The sequence below is a fragment of the Tursiops truncatus genome, chromosome 10 (assembly GCF_011762595.2).
Source record: "Tursiops truncatus isolate mTurTru1 chromosome 10, mTurTru1.mat.Y, whole genome shotgun sequence".
NCBI lineage: Eukaryota > Metazoa > Chordata > Mammalia > Artiodactyla > Delphinidae > Tursiops > Tursiops truncatus.
The window spans coordinates 27,973,525-27,993,115 of record NC_047043.1 but is presented as its reverse complement, the minus strand read 5'-3'; the positions used below and the strand labels follow the sequence as shown (position 1 = coordinate 27,993,115).

The 19,591-nt window shown below is 34.5% G+C and overlaps 1 protein-coding gene across 3 annotated transcripts in view; it reads left to right on the top strand.

Moving 5' to 3' along the window:
- The window catches only part of CD2AP (CD2 associated protein), a 103,751-nt gene that overhangs the window by 61,806 nt on the left and 22,354 nt on the right, over window positions 1-19,591 (top strand). For all 3 annotated transcript variants that reach the window (XM_019949849.3, XM_019949851.3, XM_019949850.3), the window contains 6 exons: window positions 5,878-6,065; window positions 8,186-8,264; window positions 8,642-8,736; window positions 11,480-11,584; window positions 13,002-13,038; window positions 14,189-14,251. In XM_019949849.3, coding sequence (XP_019805408.1) covers window positions 5,878-6,065; window positions 8,186-8,264; window positions 8,642-8,736; window positions 11,480-11,584; window positions 13,002-13,038; window positions 14,189-14,251 — 567 coding nt within the window. The remainder of the gene's footprint in view (window positions 1-5,877; window positions 6,066-8,185; window positions 8,265-8,641; window positions 8,737-11,479; window positions 11,585-13,001; window positions 13,039-14,188; window positions 14,252-19,591) is intronic.

Below are 19,591 nucleotides of genomic sequence, written 5' to 3'. Positions count from 1 at the left end.
GTCTGATTATGAGACCTTCTGTTTACCCTTTCTCTCCATTCTTTTGTTCTTTTCTCCTCCTTTGTCCCTGCCTTCTCCCCCGACCCTCTGCTTTCTTCCTTCTAGTGTCTATGTTGCCCTTTTATTTTTTGCTCCTTCTATGTGATCATGCTCTTTCCCACTTGAATAGTTTTCAATAATACATCTTTAAACTTGTTAAAAGTAATAGGCCCTGAGCCAGGCACTGTTTTAAGTGCTTTACAGGAATCAACTGATTTAATTCTCATAACAATCCTATGAAGTATCCCATTTTGCAGGTGAAGAAACTGGGCATATACAGTGGAAGAGGTGAGCTATGGATCGAGAAGGTTTAACTGTAGAGTTCAAAAGCAATTAGCCTATCCATTAGTACTAGATAATTGAAATATCTATTTATTTATTTTAATGATACATGCTTTAATGACTGTAGTAAAGTTTAGAATCACTAAATCTAAAAGAAACTGTTTATTTTATGGCTATAATCAAATACTCAAACTGATAATTGCACCTTAGAATCATCTGCTGATTCATAATTGAATTGATTATCAAAAATCTTCACACAGGAGGTGTAGTCAAGATGGCATACTAGGAGGACGCGGAATTCGTGTCTCCTCACAACTAGGGCACCTACCAGGCACCCGTGGTAGACCACAGACACCTAAGGGTATGGGAGGAAACCCCAGTGACTGGTGATCTCTCCTTTTGGCTTGTTCTCCCCTCCCCACCCCCTTTTTTTCTTTTTTCTGCTGTGGTTTTATTTTACCTTGTTGCAGTTGTTTCAATTATAGTTTTATTTTTCCTAATATATTTTTTACCTTTCTATTTTATTGTTTTTTATTCTTTGATATCGTACTGCTCCTTTCTTTCTTTCTTCCTTTTTTTTTTTTTTTTTTTAACGACACAACGAAGCGTGCAGGATCTTGGTTCCCAGGCCAGAGGTCGGGCCCAAGCTCCTGTGGTGGGAGCTCCGAGTCCAAACCACTGGACTAACAGAGAACCTTAGATCCCAGGGAATACCAATTAGAGTGAGGTCTCCCAGAAGTCCTCATCTCAGCACCAAGACCCAGCTCTATCTTACTGCCTGCAAACTCCAGTGCTGGATGTCTCAGGCCAAACAACCAGTAAGACAGGAAGAAATGGAAAATATAAACAGACCAATCACAAGCACTGAAATTGAAACTGTGATTAAAAATCTTCCAACAAACAAAAACTCAGGACAAGATGGCTTCACAGGCGAATTCTATCAAACATTTAGAGAAGAGCTAACACCTATCCTTCTCAAACTCTTCCAAAATATAGTAGAGGGAGGAACACTCCCAAACTCATTCTACGAGGCCACCATCACCCTGATACCAAAACCAGACAAAGATGTCACAAAAAAAGAAAACTACAGGTCAATATCTCTGATGAACATAGGTGCAAAAATCCTCAACAAAATACTAGCAAACAGAATCCAACAGCACATTAAAAGGATCATACACCATGATCAAGTGGGGTTTATCCCAGGAATGCAAGGATTCTTCAATATAGGCAAATCAATCGATGTGATACACCATATAAACAAATTGAAGGAGAAAAATCATATGATAATCTAATAGATTCAGTAAAAGCTTTTGACAGAATTCAATACCCATTTATGATAACTCTCCAGAAAGTAGGCATAGAGGGAACCTACCTCAACATAATAAAGGCCATATATGACAGACCCACAGCCAGCATCGTTCTCAATGGTGAAAAACTGAAAAAACTGAAACCATTTCCTCTAAGATCAGGAAGAAAACAAGGTTGCCCACTCTCATCACTGTTATTGAAGATAGTTTTGGAAGTTTTAGCCACAGCAATCAGAGAAGAAAAAGAAATGGAATCCAAATCGGAAAAGAAGAAATAAAGCTGTCACTGTTTGCAGATGACGTGATACTATACATAGAGAATCCTGACGATGCCACCAGAAAACTACTAGAGCTAATCAATAAATTTGGTAGAGTAGCAGGATACAAAATTAATGCACAGAAATCTCTTGCATTCCTATACACTAATGATGAAAAATCTTAAAGTGAAATTAAGGAAATACTCCCATTTACCATTGCAACAAAAAGAATAAAATACCTAGGAATAAACCTACCTAAGGAGACAAAAGACCTGTATGCAGAAAACTATAAGACACTGATGAAAGAAATTGAAGATGATACAAACAGATGGAGAAATATACCATGTTCTTGGATTGGAAGAATCAACATTGTAAAAATGACTATACCAACCAAAGCAATCTACAGATTCAGTGTAATCCCTATCAAACTACCAGTGGCATTTTTCACAGAACTAGAACAAAAAATTTCACAATTTGTATGGAAACACAAAAGACACCTAATAGCCAAAACAATCTTGAGAAAGAAAAACAGAAGTGGAGGAATCAGGCTCCTGGACTTCAGACTATACTACAAAGCTACAGTAATCAAGAAACAGAAATATAGATCAGTGGAACAGGAATATAGATCAGTGGAACAGGATAGAAAGCCCAGGGATAACCCCATGTACATATGGTCACCTTATTTTTGTTAAAGGAGGCAAGAATATACAATGGAGAAAAGGCAGCCTCTTCAGTAAGTGGTGCTAGGAAAACTGGACAGCTACATGTAAAAGAACAAAATTACAATACTCCCTAACACCATACACAAAAATAAACTCAAAATGGATTAAAGACCTAAATGTAAGGCCAGGCACTGTAAAATTCTTAGAGGAAAGCATAGGCAGAACACTCTGACATAAATCACAGCAAGATCCTTTTTGACCCACCTCCTAGAGAAATGGAAATAAAAACAAAAATAAGCAAATGGGACCTAATGAAACTTAAAAGCTTTTGCACAGCAAAGGGCACCATAAAAAGACAAAAAAAAAAAAAAACCCTCAGAATGGGAGAAAATATTTGCAAACAAAGCAACTGACAAAGGATTAATCTCCAAAATATACAAGCAGGTCATGCAGCTCAATATCAAAAAAAACAAACAATACAACGCAAAAATGGGCAGAAGACCTAAATAGACATTTCTCTAAAGAAGATATACAGATTGCCAATAAACACATGGAAAGATGCTCAACATCACTAATCATTAGAGAAATGCAAATCAAAACTACAATGAGTTATCATCTCACAGTGGTCAGAATGGCCATCATCAAAAAATCTACAAACAATAAATGTTGGAGAGGGTGTGGAGAAAAGGGAACCCTCTTGCACTGTTGGTGGGAATGTAAATTGATACAGCCACTATAGAGAACAGTATGGAGGTTCCTTAAAAAACTAAAAATAGAACTACCGTATGACCCCGCAATCCCACTACTGGGCATATACGCTGAGAAAACCATAATTCAAAAAGAGTCATGTACCACAATGTTCTTTGCAGCACTATTTACAGTAGCCAGCACATGGAAGCAGCCTAAGTGTCTATCAACAGATGAATGGATAAAGAAGATGTGGTACATATATACAATGGAATATTACTCAGCCATAAAAAGAAACGAAATTTAGTTATTTGTAGGGAGGTGGATGGACCTAGAGTCTTTCATATAGAGTTAAGTAAGTTCAGAAAGAGAAAAACAAATACCATATGCTAACATATATACGGAATCTAAAAAAAAAAAAAAGCTTCTGATGAATGTAGGGGCAGGATAGGAATAAAGACACAGACGTAGAGAATGAACTTGAGGACATGGGGAGGGGGAAGGGTAAGCTGGAATGAAGTGAGAGACTAGCACTGACACATATACACTACCAAATGTAAAATAGATAGCTAGTGGGAAGAGCTGCATGTCATAGGGAGATCAGCTTGGTGCTTTGCGACCACCTAGAGGAGTGGGATAAGGAGGATTTGAGGGAGGGGATATGGGGATATATGTATACGTATAGCTGATTCACTTTGTTATACAGCAGAAACTAACACAACACTGTAAAGCAATTATACTCCAATAAAGATGTTAAAAAGAGGAAAAAAATCTTCACACAAAGAAAATTCCCTATGTGGTTTTCACTCCTGAATTCTGTCAAGCATTTAATCTTCCACAAATTGTTTCAGATTTCTTAGGTCTGTATGACTTTAGGAATTATAACACTTTATGTCATGAAGATAAACACAGAAATCCTCAACAAAATATTAGCAAATCAAATCTAGCAAAATATATAAATGTTAATACATTATGACTAATGCGGTTTATTCTATGCATTCAAAAGTTGATATAATCTAACATATTAAAAAGTTTAAAGGAGAAAAACCATATGGTCATCTCAGTAGATGCAGAAAGATTTTTACGTATTCAACATTTATGATAAAAACTCTTCATAATAGCAACAGAAGGGTACTTTCTAAATTGGATAAAGTTCATCTATGAAGAACCAGCTGATGTTCTTAATGGTAGGTAAATAGTGATATACCTGTCTGATGGAATACCTATTAGTGATAAAAAGGAATGAAGTGTTGATGCATGGAACACATATTATACTTAGCAAAAGTAGGAGACACAAAAGACTTATGTGCTGTATGTTTAATTTTTATGAAACTTTTAAGAAGGACATATCTATACTGACGGAATGAAGATCTGAAGTTTCTTGAGACTTGAGGGTAGTAAGAATTGACTGGGATCGTGTGTAAGTGTCCTTTTCAGGGTGACAGGGATATTCTGTATCTGGATTATTGTGGTTACATGGTGCATACATTTGTCAAAAATTATTGTAATATCCATTTAAAATGGGTTCATTTTATTGTATGTAAACTTTCTTTGAGTGAAATTTATTTAAAAATATATCACCAAAAATATATGTGGCTTGGGCTAACGTTGCAAGTGGTTAGGGTAGATCACTGTACTTGTTAGCATTGCATTTCTTAAGTTCATAAAAGTAGTTTCTGTTAACTTATTCTCAGATAGTTTCAAATGTGTGATTAGAGGCTTTTGTTGTCTGAGTCATTATGTTAAAATATTTAGGACTGGTTTTGGGGTCATCTGGAATTCAGTTCAAATGTTGGCTTTGTTACTACTTGTATGGCCTTGGGAAAGTTCTGAATAACTGCCCATTTTACTTGTTTTGAAAATGAGGAATAATAGTGCTTAATGTTAAGCCTGTAGGTGATTATGTAAATTAGGTATAATTCATGTATAGTGCTCAGCAAATAGCTGGCACAGATTAAGCTCTGAGTAAATGGTAACTACCATTTTTAATATTTCCTCTGTTGTTCTTAACCATTAAACTTCAACAGACTGCTTAATTAAATGAACTGAAATCATGTATTTTTCCCTACCCCTCAGCCCTCATTCTGAAATGTTTCTGGAATCTTCTTGGATGATTACTCTAGAACTTTTTTCTTAGATTATTAATTACTTCATCCCTGAGTTAAAATGACAGGCCTTGAACTGTGGACTTTTTAAAACAAAAACTTGCTAATATTACCAGTTTTTATATTCAGAAAATCACCCTAATTTTGATCAGTTTGGGTCATGTAACTTTTTTAAATGATTAACTTTATCTCTTTAATGTTTCTGTCTTACATTACTTCATGTTTGTGCAAGAGCTGTAAATTTTGATATGCTCTTCTTAAGGACCTGGTATACTATGCTTTCCTGGATTTCTGATTAGCATTTTACTAACTAGGAATACCTAAAATTGTTTTAAACAGCATTAAAAAAAATCAGTATAAAGTGCATCTTATTCTTTGGGATATTTTAATACTCAGTCATTTTATTATTTTTATACCATTTTATACCATATTATACCATTTTTTATTAGGAGGTATAGAATATAAATACTGTGGAAGGGGAATGTCAAGGTTTTTGTGATTTTAGGTGTCATTCTTTAAAAACAAATTATCCTTTCAGAAACTGTTTTGACTGGGTCTACCTCACCTTTACCTTCTCCGGGAAATGGGAACGAAACTGCACCTGGATCAGTTACCCAGCCAAAGAAAATCCGAGGAGTTGGATTTGGAGATATATTTAAAGAAGGCTCTGTGAAACTTAGGACAAGAACATCCAGTAGTGAAACAGAAGAGAAAAAACCAGAGAAGGTAGTAATGATGAGCTTTCCTTAGATTAACCCCATTCATTCTCTCATTAAGCTTTTCTTAAAATGTAAAAGTTAGTTTGCAACTCTGTTACCTTTTCTTTTTTGAGATTGCCAATAATAGATTATGAATGAGAAGGCTGTGAGAAACTGTTTTCAAGTTTAAGTGACTTACTTTAATGTTTATGTTTGATTCTTATAAAATTGGATTTTGGGGGGTAAATTTTACACAAACTTTTCTTAGTGGAAACTTTAGAATTTTTAGTTATAGTGTAAAAATAGAAAAGGCAAGTTTTTGTTTTCCTTTTAAAGCTAAAATTATATGTTTTTCTTTCAATTTGAAGTAGGCTTAAAATGGGCCATTGTAAAGTGAATTCTCAGTGAGATATTAAGTTAATTAGGCACCGCTTAACTTTACTCTGGATTGTCAGCAATGGTGAAACCTAATCGCTAGCCCTAGATGTATGGAGAACTTTATTTTTTATTAGCATTTCACTGGCGTTGTGAAGTAAATCAAAGTGAATGTACCATACTAATAAGAGATTTTAAAATAAACTGTTAAGTTTCTGTTTTGTGGGGGAAATAGCTACAATCTTTAGAATATAGTCTTCCTGGTGTTAACACCTTGGAGATTAGATTGAGTACTTCACATAGGTGGCTTGTCCCTTAACTTTTAAAGCATTGTTTCCCTTGTAGTGCTCATTTGTATGTCTTATTTAACTCGTAAGATTTTAAAATATTTTAGTATTTACTTGCCTTTTTTAGTTACATTTCACTTAGAAGACTGTTTTGGTTGGTGAAATATATTCTGATGTTTTCTCCTAAAATGGTTAGTTTCAACATTTTTTTTTTCCTTTCCCAGCTTGTTACATATTTTCTCATGTAATAATAATTTGGGTTCAGGAAAGAGAACTTGTACTTTCTGTCCTGCCCTCTCCTAGCTCTGTGACTGTCTGGCATTAAGATTATTAATTAATTCTTGGTTTTAAAGGTAGAGATTAGAGTTCTTGTTGTTGGAATAGTGCTGTATAGTCATGTAATAGCTAGGAATGTCTAGAAGCAATGTCTGCATTATGAGGGACATTAAGCTAGATGATCTGGGGTCGCTTTCTAACTCTAAAGCTTATGATTATATTGAATAACTTTATTTGATTAATGATCACACCAGTAATCTTTCATTTGCCATTTTTAATGTCCACTAAAGAGTTGTTGTTAATGAGAGTAGTCTCAGGGTTACCGTATAGGATGGCCTTGGAAGGCTTTCTTTGATCACTGGTGTAGGAATTGATAAAGTAGGGAGCACATTTGCTATGTTTGTAGCACCAGATTGGAAGATATGATGGTTAAAATTAGGAGAAATTAAAGTGAGCATCTTAAAAGATAACTAGAACACAGAATGATAGGTAAATTAGCAGTATGTTCAGATTTTTAACTAATGAAATCCAGGGTCAAATGTAGTGTTACTTCTAAGGACAGAACTCAAGGAAACACTAGTACAAGATGAAGGACTTCCTGTAGTCAATTACAATGGAAAATTGCCTACTAGACTATATATTGTTACAAAGGGTTGTAACATTACCTAAATGTTTTCATTCTGATAGCAGCAGTAAGTATAAAGACTTTATTTTATACTCTGTCTCATTGTAAGGAAGTTTAATGCAATTGTTTTAAGAGTCCACCTTCTGGAGTCAGACTTCTAGTCTAGTCAGACTTCTGCCTCCTAACCCATGAAAGGAGTGGATGATAGTGCCTACTTTATGCAGATTGTTCTAAGGATTAAGTTACAATGTATGTAAAGTGCTTATTAGCTCAGAGATTGGTATGTGGTAAATTTTCAAATGCTATTTTTATTTATTTTAGAGGTTCTAAAATAAATCACAGTATTATGGGTATCAGAGTATGTTTATTATCCTTAAGATAGGGAGTTTTAAAAACTAGACGTTCTGGGCTATCATTTAAGTAGCTTTTCAGATATTTATCTTTTTCATGGCAGTTTTCAGTCACATTACTAACCTGGCTATAAGTACCATTAGGGAGAGCTAGATAACTGTTAATGGAAATTTTGTTTAACATTATTAGCTTTGTTCTAACTTAAAATAATTGACACCATCCTTTCTATTCTAGCCCTTAATCACACAGTCACTAGGATCCAAAACTCAGAGTGTGGAGGTAACAAAAACAGACACTGAAAGTAAAATTAAAGGTAAGTGTTTGAATGAAATTTTCATATTAAGAATGAAGCATGCTCAAATATATTATTGGATTTGTTGAAGACGTTTGTTACATTGTACTACTTCATCGGAGTGTTAAATCCTCCTAGATGTAAGCACCATGAGGTCAAGGATTTTTGTATGCTTTGTACACTGATGTATCTGATACAGTTAGAACTGTGCCTAGAACATAGTAGGCATGTAGTAACTATTTGAATGAATGATTAATGAAATTGTTACTTAATTCAACATATAGTATTGGCCAAAATTATTGAAATCATCTCTAGAACCTTCTAGTGGACAAAATAGAGGCTTAATAAGTATTTGCTGAAAGAACCAATTTATAGAAGCTTCATTATTTTCATTTTAGCTAAAGAATATTGTAGAACGTTGTTTGCCTATGCGGGTACTAATGAAGATGAACTTACTTTTAAAGAAGGGGAGATAATACAGTTGATAAGTAAGGTAAGACTTTTCTCAGTTTTCAGTGAATCACTTAATTTATTCATAGAAATATTTTTCAGTAGTCTCGCATTCCCACTAGAATGTAAGCTCTAGAAAGGCTGTGACTTTGTCTTGTTTATTTCTGTGACCTGAGAACCTGGCACGTAGTAAGTGATCAGAAAGGTTTTTTAAGCAAACGTTTATTGTCTGTCTTTGTTATAATTGATGTATTGGAAATTATTTTTACCATCAAGTTGTGTTTTTTCTCTAACCACACCACCCCCCGCCCCTGCCAGGGTTCTGTTCTCATTTCCTGTTTTACCTCATTGCATTTTTTTGCCCATCTAATGTTCATTGTAGTGTTTGTAATATAAAAAGAAAAAGAAGAAAAATAGGGAAACAACTTAAATGTCCATCAATATATAAATGGTTATGAAATGTCATACTATGGAAAATGATGCAGCTATTTCAAAGAATGAGGTAGTTTTATAACTTGGAATAAATTAAGGAAAAAGAAAACCCTATAGTATTGGGGTGTGGGCAGAGTCCTGTAATAACTGTAATAGAGAAATATTAAAGTATTTGTTTTTGCTATATCCCTTTAAAGTAATTTTTGAAATTTCTCCCATTGTTTTAAATTGACTTAACAGATTGTTTAGTGTATGTAATTAAAAGAAGTTTTTTCATTGAAGTATAATTGACCTACCACACTATGTTAGTTCCAAGTGTACAACATAGTGGTTTGATATTTCTATACATCTGTTATTTCTAGTTACCATCTGTCACCAGACAAAGTTATTGCAATATTATTGACTATGCTCCCAATGTTGTACATTTCATCCCTGTGACTCATTTATTTTGTAACTGGAAATTTGTACCTCTTAAGCTCCTTCACCTCTTTTACTCATCCCTCCCAACCTCTTCTCCTCTGCCAACCACCGGTATGTTTTCTGTATCTGTGAGCCTGTTTCTGTTTTATTATGTTTGTTCATTCCTTTTGTTTTATAGATTCCACCATATAAGTGAGATGGTATTTGTCTTTCTGTCTTATTTCACTTAGCATAATACCCTTGAGGTCCATGCATGTTGTCACAAATGGCAACATTTTATTCTTTTTTGTGTCAGTCATATTACATTGTAATATACATTATATACTTATAAAACATATATATAGGGCTTCCTTGGTGGTGCAGTGGTTGAGAGTCTGCCTGCCGATGCAGGGGACACGGGTTCGTGCCCCAGTCTGGGAAGATCCCACATGCCACAGAGTGGCTGGGCCTGTGAGCCATGGCCGCTGAGCCTGCACGTCCGGAGCCTGTGCTCCGCAACGGGAGAGGCCACAACAGTGAGAGGCCCGCGTACCACGTAAATAAATAAATAAATAATATATATATATATATATATATATATATACACACACACACACATGCATATATACATGGTAATGTACATTTTATATATATGAAACACATCTTTATTTAAAATGCTTACTGATGGATATTTAAGTTGCTTACATATTACATATCTGGGCTATTGTAAAGAATGCTGCCGTGAACATAAAGGTGCATATCTTTTCAAATTAGTGTTTTTGTTTTTGGAAAAATACGAAGAATTAGAGTTGCTGGATCATATGATAGTTCTATTTTTAATTTTTGAGAGGTCTCCATTCTGTTTTACATAGCAGCTGCACAAATTTACATTCCTACCAAAAGTGCACGAGGGTTCTCTTTTCTCCACATCTTCCCCAACACTTGTTAGGTGTTGCAGTTGTGATTATCCTGACCTTTGTGCATGACCTCCCCAGGGGTGTGGGTCTTGATTATACTGTCTCTTTGCCCCTCCAGCCTGTTGCATTGTGGTTCCTTCTTTATATCTTTAATTGTGGAAATTTTTTTCTGCTAGTCATTCGCATTGATGGTTGCTCTACTGTAAATAGTTTTAATTTTGGAGAGGGTGAGCTCAGGGTCTGCTTACTCTGTCATCTTGACCAGTCCCCCCCAGTGCATATAATTTTTAATACACATGGAGATTGGATTGATAACAACTAATTTCTCATGGAAGGGTATTTGGAAGGAATTGTAGAAGATTCTGTTAACTTCTAAAGCAAATGAATAATGTGATTAATTTTTGGTGTATAAAGTGTTTAAAAGAATGTTAAGATACAGTTTGGAAATTTATATTCTGTCACCACCCTCCTCTTCTACTTCCTTTTCCTTTCTCTTCCCTCTCTTTTTTATCCTTGTAAACTGAATTTTTAAAAAAATTATTCGTTTGTTTATTTATTTATGGCTGCCCTGGGTCTTAGTTGTGGCACACGGGATCTTCACTGCAGCATGCAGGATCTTCATTGTGGCATGTGGGATCTTTAGTTGTGGCATACAGGCTTCTTAATTGCGACATGCGGATTTCTTAATTGAGGCATGCAGACTCTTAGTTGCAGCATGCTTGCAGGATCTAGTTCTCTGACCAGGGATCGAACCCAGGCCCCCTGCATTGGGAGTGTGGAGTCTTACCGACTGACCCACTGGGGAAGTCCCCTGAATTTTTAAATTATTTGACTAATTAAGAAATTAAACTTAATTTTATAACTGCTGCTTGAAGTAATGTGTGGGCAATATATTTTTTTAGGAGGACCTCAAAGTCTGTTAGGTCTTTATTTTTCCTTGTAGCAACAATGAAATTCAGTATTTTCCTATTTTGTTGCTAACTTTTTTCTTATTTAGAGATAACCACTATTATCTTTATTCTTCATTTTGCGGTTTAGGAGACTGGAGAAGCTGGCTGGTGGAAGGGTGAACTTAATGGTAAAGAAGGAGTATTTCCAGACAATTTTGCTGTTCAGATAAATGAACTGGATAAGGACTTTCCTGTAAGCTTTTCTTTTTCAGTGATGATAATAATTTAAAAAAACCTTTTGCCAATATTTCTTAAAAAACAAGTTTTTTACATAGTAACAATAATTTTCTGAGGGGATTTCAGATTTATATAATCAGGTGAAAGTTATCTGAATTATGGTAAAACAAAACAATGTATCAGTTCTGTGCTTTATTCCTGTTTTCCTTTCCCCCTAACTAAAAATTAACCTAGTCTTTATTACTTTATTATAATTAAAAGAAAAAAGGCTGCCCATACTATTTAGACAAATTAGCACTTGACTGTAAGAAAAATTATATTTCTATTTAATTTTGTTGGAAATTTTTATTTTAAGGTACTATTGATTACTATTACTCTGTCACTGCATTTTTGGGAGAGTGAGAAGGCTTTGCATGCTTACAGGATTTAATACATCTATCTCATGTCTCACAGTGAATAAAGTGACACTGAGTCATTCATCAGTGATCTTTTGCTTTTCTACAGCTTGATCGCCTATGGAGGGATGAATCTAATTGAGTTTTTAAATTAGAGGGAAAGAGTTATACAGAGAACAGACACACCCCAGCAAGACAGTCTACTATATTTGATTTAAGTCAATGCAGAAATCTCTAACCTTTGCAGTCTTTCATTTAAAGTAAATTACAAGAGGATAGTGTACGAAGGCTTACACTCTCTGAGATTCTTCCTTTGCTAGATTTCGTTCAGTATTAATTCAACAGCCTTCGGGTGTGCTTTATTTTTATATTCTTGTTAATAAACACATTTTCTTTTTTTGGTTTTTATTAGGTGCTTATGCAATATTGATTATCAGTTATTTTTTAATTTGGAAAAATGAAATTCACATACTTAGAAATGTGTCTCAAGTTTTTTAAGGCAAAAATGAGTGAATGAGTAAACCCAAGAGAATTTTAATAAACTGAAAAACAGACCTTTGCCTTTAATCTTCTTTTTGAGAGTGCTGAATAACCAAGGGTGAAAGCTAGATATATTTATTTGCTACTCCTGTTCTTTTTAAACAAAGTCTCTTTCTCTCTCCCTTTCCCTGCCACCCCTCCTTCCCCCCGACAAAAAAACTCAGCTGTTAAAGAGTGGTAAAATGGTGCATAGGAATCTTAAAATAGGGAAGGCAGGAGAGAATATTTTTGCTCATCATTAAGATTTTTTTAAATTTATCTAACAGTGATATTTTTGAAATATTTGAATTTTATCAAAGAGGCATTTGTTCTAATAGAATATATTTTTCATCTGTGACCTTTTGTGGAGTTGTTTGAATCTTATGATTTTATAATTTTTGACAGGGATGGGATGAGGAGAGATGTTTATGTAACTTAGATCATTTATGATCAGAGTTTACTTTAACTATAACTATAAATGTAAGTGTTTTACTGTTTTCACAATTATTATTTTAATAGAAACCAAAGAAACCACCACCACCTGCGAAGGGTCCAGGTAAGTACGAAACAGATTATTCGGATGGCTATTTTTCATATTTTTAAGTTCTAGAATGGTGAAATTGGGTCTCCTGTAAATCATTTATTTTCTTTTAGCAAAAATTAAATATTATGGTGCTATATATAATTTTTAAAAATATATAAAAATTGAATGTTCACGTGTATTAATATCTGTCAGTATTTTTTTTAAAGTACAAACTGTATAAAATAGGAATCTTGAAAATAATTTAGATATTTTTGTTATATGGCATTTTGAGTTAAGAAAATTGACTAAGCTTAAATCTATAGAAAACAATATATTAAAAAAGAAGACACTATATTTACCTAGTTAATAAGTTATTCTGCCTTTTCAGATGCAATCCATTTTTTAATGCTGCAAACAAATACTGATTTTTTTAATATACTCTTCCTTCAGAGAGTGTGATAAGGCTTAAGCAAACTAGAAGAGTTTAGTTTTTCCTTTTTAAACAGTGGAATAAATGATGGAGTCCCTAGAAGAGTTTTCCAGAGTTAGAGTTTTGTCATCTGACTCTATTTCTATAAGTTCTAGCCCTTGATTTCTGATTTTTAAAAGTGCTGTCCAATTTTTGTTTTCCTTGAAAGATTTGCTCTTTTTTTAGAATAATGCAAGTCCTTCCCTCCTCCATAGTTTCAGCTTTGTGTTTGCTAACCTTATCTGAGAGCAAGGATAAGTTAAAAGTAATTTTTATGGAAGTTGGTATTGGAGCCTTTTTAGCCACTAGTCATACTGGGCTTTTAAAATTAATTAAAATTAAATAAAATAAAAAAGTTAATTCTGTAGTTGCAGTAGCAGCATTTCAAGTCTCAATGGACAGTATTGAACCACACAAAAACAGAATATTTCCATCATCACAGCAAGTTCTACTGGACAGTGGTATTGTAGAGAATGTGAACTCCTTCATTTGATAAGGAAGGAACTGAGACCACAGAGCTATCACTTACTAAGGTGATCGTGGCAGGTGCAGGATTATATGTTGAGCTCAGTGATTCTGGTATATTGTTCAGTCTTTTAAACCATATTTTCATCTGATGTTATTTTTTAAACCTTTGCTTTTCAGGAGTATAATTATCTTTGTGCTCTAAAACTTTTTTTTTTTTTTAATGTATTAACGTTTTTTTCCCCTCAGCTCCAAAGCCTGAGCTGACAGGTGCAGAGAAGAAGTATTTTCCTACAAAGCCTGAAGAAAAAGGTGAGGCAGATTCTTCTACTGTCAGAAAAATAATTCCTTTCATTGTCAGTGTAAAGAAAAACATATCTCCACACTGAGTCATTCACACTGATTTTTAACAAGTGTTCATTATTTACTATGTAGTGCTTGGGGATTTCAAAGAGGGAGTTTGTCAAGATCAATAGGAAATTAAGATTTTTACTCAAACTGATACCAGTTTACATTCATGAAAAAGTTACACCATCACCTCAGTAAGGATGTAGTATTTAATGTTATTTCAAATAATGTGTAAGAAAACTAAGCATTAAACAGTTATACTCTTATTATTTTCATAGTGTCCAAGTTGAAATACATTTAAAATTTTTTTCTTAGGTATGAGAGTGAGTTCTTACTTAAAACATGTAAGTGATTTATTATGTATTATTTAATTTTCACTGCATATATTTGTCATATAAACTTGGAAAGGTATTCCAACATATGTATTTTGTTTAAAAACATTACTTGTTATTGTTAACACCTCCTTCTCTTTGTACACAAAGATCTGCAGTGGCTGTATCTAATAGATTAGGTTATATATTCTTGTAAAAACTTGAATACTGTTGCAGAATACTTTTGTTTCTACTGCCTTTGTTGTTTCTACTTCCTATCCTTGTCTCTTGCTTAAAGTGTTACTGTATTCTCTCATTTTAGTTCCTTGTCTGGCTTCTATTTCAGATTCATTTTTTAGAGACTGTTTTTCAGAAGTTTCAGGTTCACAGCAAAACTGAGCAGAAAGTACAGAGTTCCCGTATTCTTGCTGCCCCACACATGCACAGCCTCCCCCACCGTCAGCATCCTGCATGATAGTGGTACACTTGTTACAGTCAGCGCACCTCCATTGACACACCATTACCATTCAGAGTCCATAGTGTGCATTAGGGGTCACTTATGGGGTTGTACATTTCATGAGTTTGGACTAATGTATAATTGTAATATCATACAGAATAGTCTCATCTCTTTAAAATTCCTATGTTCTGTGCTTTCATCCCTCTCTTCCCCCAACCCCTGACAGCCACTGATCTTTTTATTTTCTCCATAGTTTTGCTTTTTCAGAATGTCATAGAGTTGGAGTCATACACTATGTAGCTTTTACACATTGTCTTCTTTCACTTTGTAATATGCATTTAAGGTTTATCCATGTATTTTCATGGCTTAATAGCTCATTTCTTTTCAATGTTGATTAATATTGCAGTGTCCAGATGTATCACAGTTTATCCATTCACTTACTGAAGGACATCTTGGTTGCTTTCAGGCTTTGGCAGTTATGAATAATGCTGCTATAAACCTTGCATACTTTTTGTGTGTACATAAGTTTTCAGTTCACTTGGGTAAATACCAAGGAATGTAATTGCTTGTTCATATGGTAAGAGTATGTTTAGTTTTGTAAGAAATTGCTAAATTGTCTTCCAAAATGTCTGCACCATTTTGCATTCCTACCAGCAAAGAATGAGAGTTCCTGTTGCTCCACATCCTGGTCAGCATTTGGTGTTGGCAGGAACTGATCCCAAATTATTCAGTACATTTTTGGTATCATCTTCTACTCTTTTCATTCACTAAATGTAGCAACCACACTCTTGACTCTGAATATCATACACCTTCATAGCTTTATCTCTCTCATGATCTGTGCTCAGCATGGAAAGTTTTTATATCCCCAACTCCCCTTGTTTTTGCATTTGAGATTTTTAAATTTAGATGCAAAAACAATTTATATTTAATAAAGGTATTTCTTGATCTCAGATTAGTCCTTTGTGATATAGCTGTTGTTAGGTCCAAGTCTTGGATCAGTTTATTTTGGTACTTGGTTATAATATCTCCTACATGAAAAACTCATCATACAAAGATACATAGAACCAAATGTAAGAAGTATGTTACTGGCTTTATTATCTTCATTATGATATTTCTTTTATAGTCCCCTTCATCAAGTAGGTAAGGGTTTTGTTAAAATTAAGAATATGGCTTCTTATATTCCCTGAAATCAGTCAGTTGATCTTATAAATAAAATGGAAGGTAATGCATTTGTATTACATTTATTTGCTCAAAATCCTGGTCATGATGAAGTGTCAGGGACTGAATTTGTCCCCCTGAGTTAGACAATTAGAAAACTGGACAAAATACATACAACAGTGGTTTTAGACATCAGACAACAGGTAGCATAGGACTGTTATCACTGAAATCAATGAGGCAAACCCTAAAATTACGCCTAGCTTATTGTCTAGAAGCAGTTTTCAGGCAGCAGAAAGGAGAAAGCCAAACAGAGCCCAGTATTCATACAGAGTTGAGGTAATAGGAGTTTAGGGAGGCCAAGGCAGCTATAGTTTGTGGGACAGAGTGCCAGAATGGAAGGAACTGCGTAGAGTACTGAGAGAGCTCTACAGGGCTTACCATGAGGCTTTGGCCGAGTACTGAATTACATACCTGTGAAAGGAAATTTTCCATAGCTGGAGAAATAACTGCTGGAAGACATTTGCTGAAACAGTTTCTGGAACTCACAAATAGTTCATGTTCCCATGAGCCACAAGACCTCATAATGCATTGAAGTCCATAAAAGGGTGTATCAGCTTAGACTAAAGGCCTACCTTGGAAACAGATCAGTCTAATTCCAGAATGCTTTACATTATAATATAACAAAATCTAGCACCCAAGAGGATAGAATTCACAATGCCCATTATCTGATCAAAAATTATCAGACATGGAAAGAAGCAAGAAAATAGCAACCAAAAGAGAAGTCAGTCAATTTAAACAGACCCAGAAATATCAAGAAATGATGGAAATAGCAGAAAGAACATTAAAATAGCTATTATAAATGTAGCCCATGTGTTCAGTAAAGTAGAAGAAAGCACAAACATGATGGTGAGAGAAATGGAAAATATAAAAAAGACCCAAATTGAAATTTTGCAGACGAAGAATACAGTAGCTGAAATGAAAGACACTGGATGGAATTACCAGCAGTTTGGAGACTACAGAAGGAAATATTAGTGAACTGGAAGACATAGCAATAGAAGCTATCTAAAAATATATAGAAAAAAGACTAGAAAGAAATGAACAACGCCTCAGTGACCTCAGTGACAATATCAAGCAGTTTTACGTGTAAATGGAGTCCCTGAGGAAATGAAGAGAGGGGACAGAAAAAATATGTGAAGAAATAATGGTTGAAAAATCTTTAGATTTGGTGCAAATTTTAAGCCCACAAATCCAAGGAGCTCAGTGAACTCCAAGCAGAAAAAACATAAAGGAAATCACCTTAAGGCACATCATCATAAATTCTATGAAAAGCAGTGATAAAGAGAAAAACATAAAGTCTGCAAGAAAATAATTGTCAACCTTGAATTCTCTACCTGGCAAAAATACTTTTCAGGCAATGGAGGCAAAACGAAAACTTTCAGATAAAATCGGAGAGAATTCTTTACTAGTAGACCTGTATGTACTACACAGGGAATGTTAACAGAGGTTCGTTTTGGCAGAAGGAAAATGATGCTGTTTTGGCATTTGGATGTATACAAAGTAATGAAGAATGCCAGAAGTGGTAAATATGTGAGTAAATAGAAAAGACCTTTTTCCCCTTATTTCTAAATCTTAACACCACCACCAAAACTCTTCACTTGAAAGATTTTAAAACTATAAAGTGTTGATTTCAAAGTTTAGGTGTGCAAATGTAAGCAGTTTTTAAATAAGTGAAACAAGACAAATATAACAAGGGAAGCAATTCTTAATATTGTCAAAATGTTCCCATTAACCTGACATGGCTTTAATAGATCTGGTGTAAGAAATAAGAAAAGTGACAGGCATTGCCTATTAATGGGCATTGGGGGAGAGAGCCACTGTCAGTTCAGGGTCAGAGGGTCTGAATATTATTGACATAGATTAAATTATTTCTTTAAAAATAAACATAAGTTTATCTCTCTCTTGTTCCAGAGTCAACAGAGCTTTTTCAAACCATGGCTAGGGCCACTTTGAGGAGCCTTAAGCCTTCTTACAGGAGAAACGGTGTATGCCACCAGTGTGTGCGTTCATTACTTTTCTCTCTCTTTTGATCTCAGTTTCAGAGAGTATGTCCTTGAAAAGCCCTGCCATATTGAGGAGGATTAAAAAAGAGCTAGTAGAAAACATGAAACGAATCACCCTATTGCCCTTGATTCTTAGGTGACACCCCATTATTTCATGGGATACTTTCCCAAGTCATAAGAATGGAGTTTAAATCCTCACTGTCTACTCGCTGTCCAAGCCACCACATGGGTTTTCTCAAATCTGCTTAGCAGTGTCATTCTCACTGTTTCCTCAGAGGTACCTCGAGTGCTTGCCATGATGCATGTTGCCCCTCAGGAGAGTAATGATAGCAACAGTTTGGAGCACAAGTTTTTCTCCTGCTTTGGGGGAAGACTTTCTTGGACATACCTTTCAGTAGCCTGCTTCATTCTTACCAATGTATGTAAAAGTTATTCAAATTCATTACTCAGCAAGGGAATATAATTTTAAACCAAAGTAAGATTCTCACCAAAATGGGTGAAATTTTTAAAAAGACTAACAATACGAAATGTTGGTGAGGTTACAGATTCTCAGAACTCTTATACACTGTAGGTGGGAATGTAAACTGTTTTATCTACTCTTGAGAACTAAAGTTGAATAAATCTATATACCCTGTTACCCAGCACTTTTACTCCTAATTATATACTCACAAGAAATGTGTGTTCCGTATGTACACCAAAAGACTCAAATAAGAAAGTTTATCTAGTATTATTTACACTGACCGTCAATTGGAAACAACACAAACGTCCATCAGTAGTTATATGGATAAAAAAATTGAAGTATATTCATATGCCAGGATACTATATATATAGCGTAGCAACAAATGAATGAGATAGAGTTTCACACAGCAGCATATTATGATTTCAGTGGTGTAAAATTAAAATATTCAAAAGTGATCTATAGTGTTAGAAGATACCTTTGGATGGGAGCATTGAGGTAGTGACTGGGAAGAGGCATGAGGGGAAGGAACTTAATGTGGCTACGGTTCAGTTCTTGGCCGGAGTGCTGGTTACTCAGTTGTTCCTGTGATGATAACTTCTTGAACTTTGTACTTAGGCTTTTGAAAATACATTATATTACAGTTTAAGTCACTTCAGTGAGATAAATGTGGGTAGATTCTTTTTTTGTCCTGAATTTTTCTAAAATATTAGGAAAATAGATTCAGTTAAGAACATACTTGCTACTTTTTGCATAGTACTGTGTTTTTCTCTAATGTATCTCCAAACGACCAGTGATAAAGAATGGAATATTTGACTTTTTAGTCAGAATTTATGGACTTGTAATCATTCATGCTTTAGT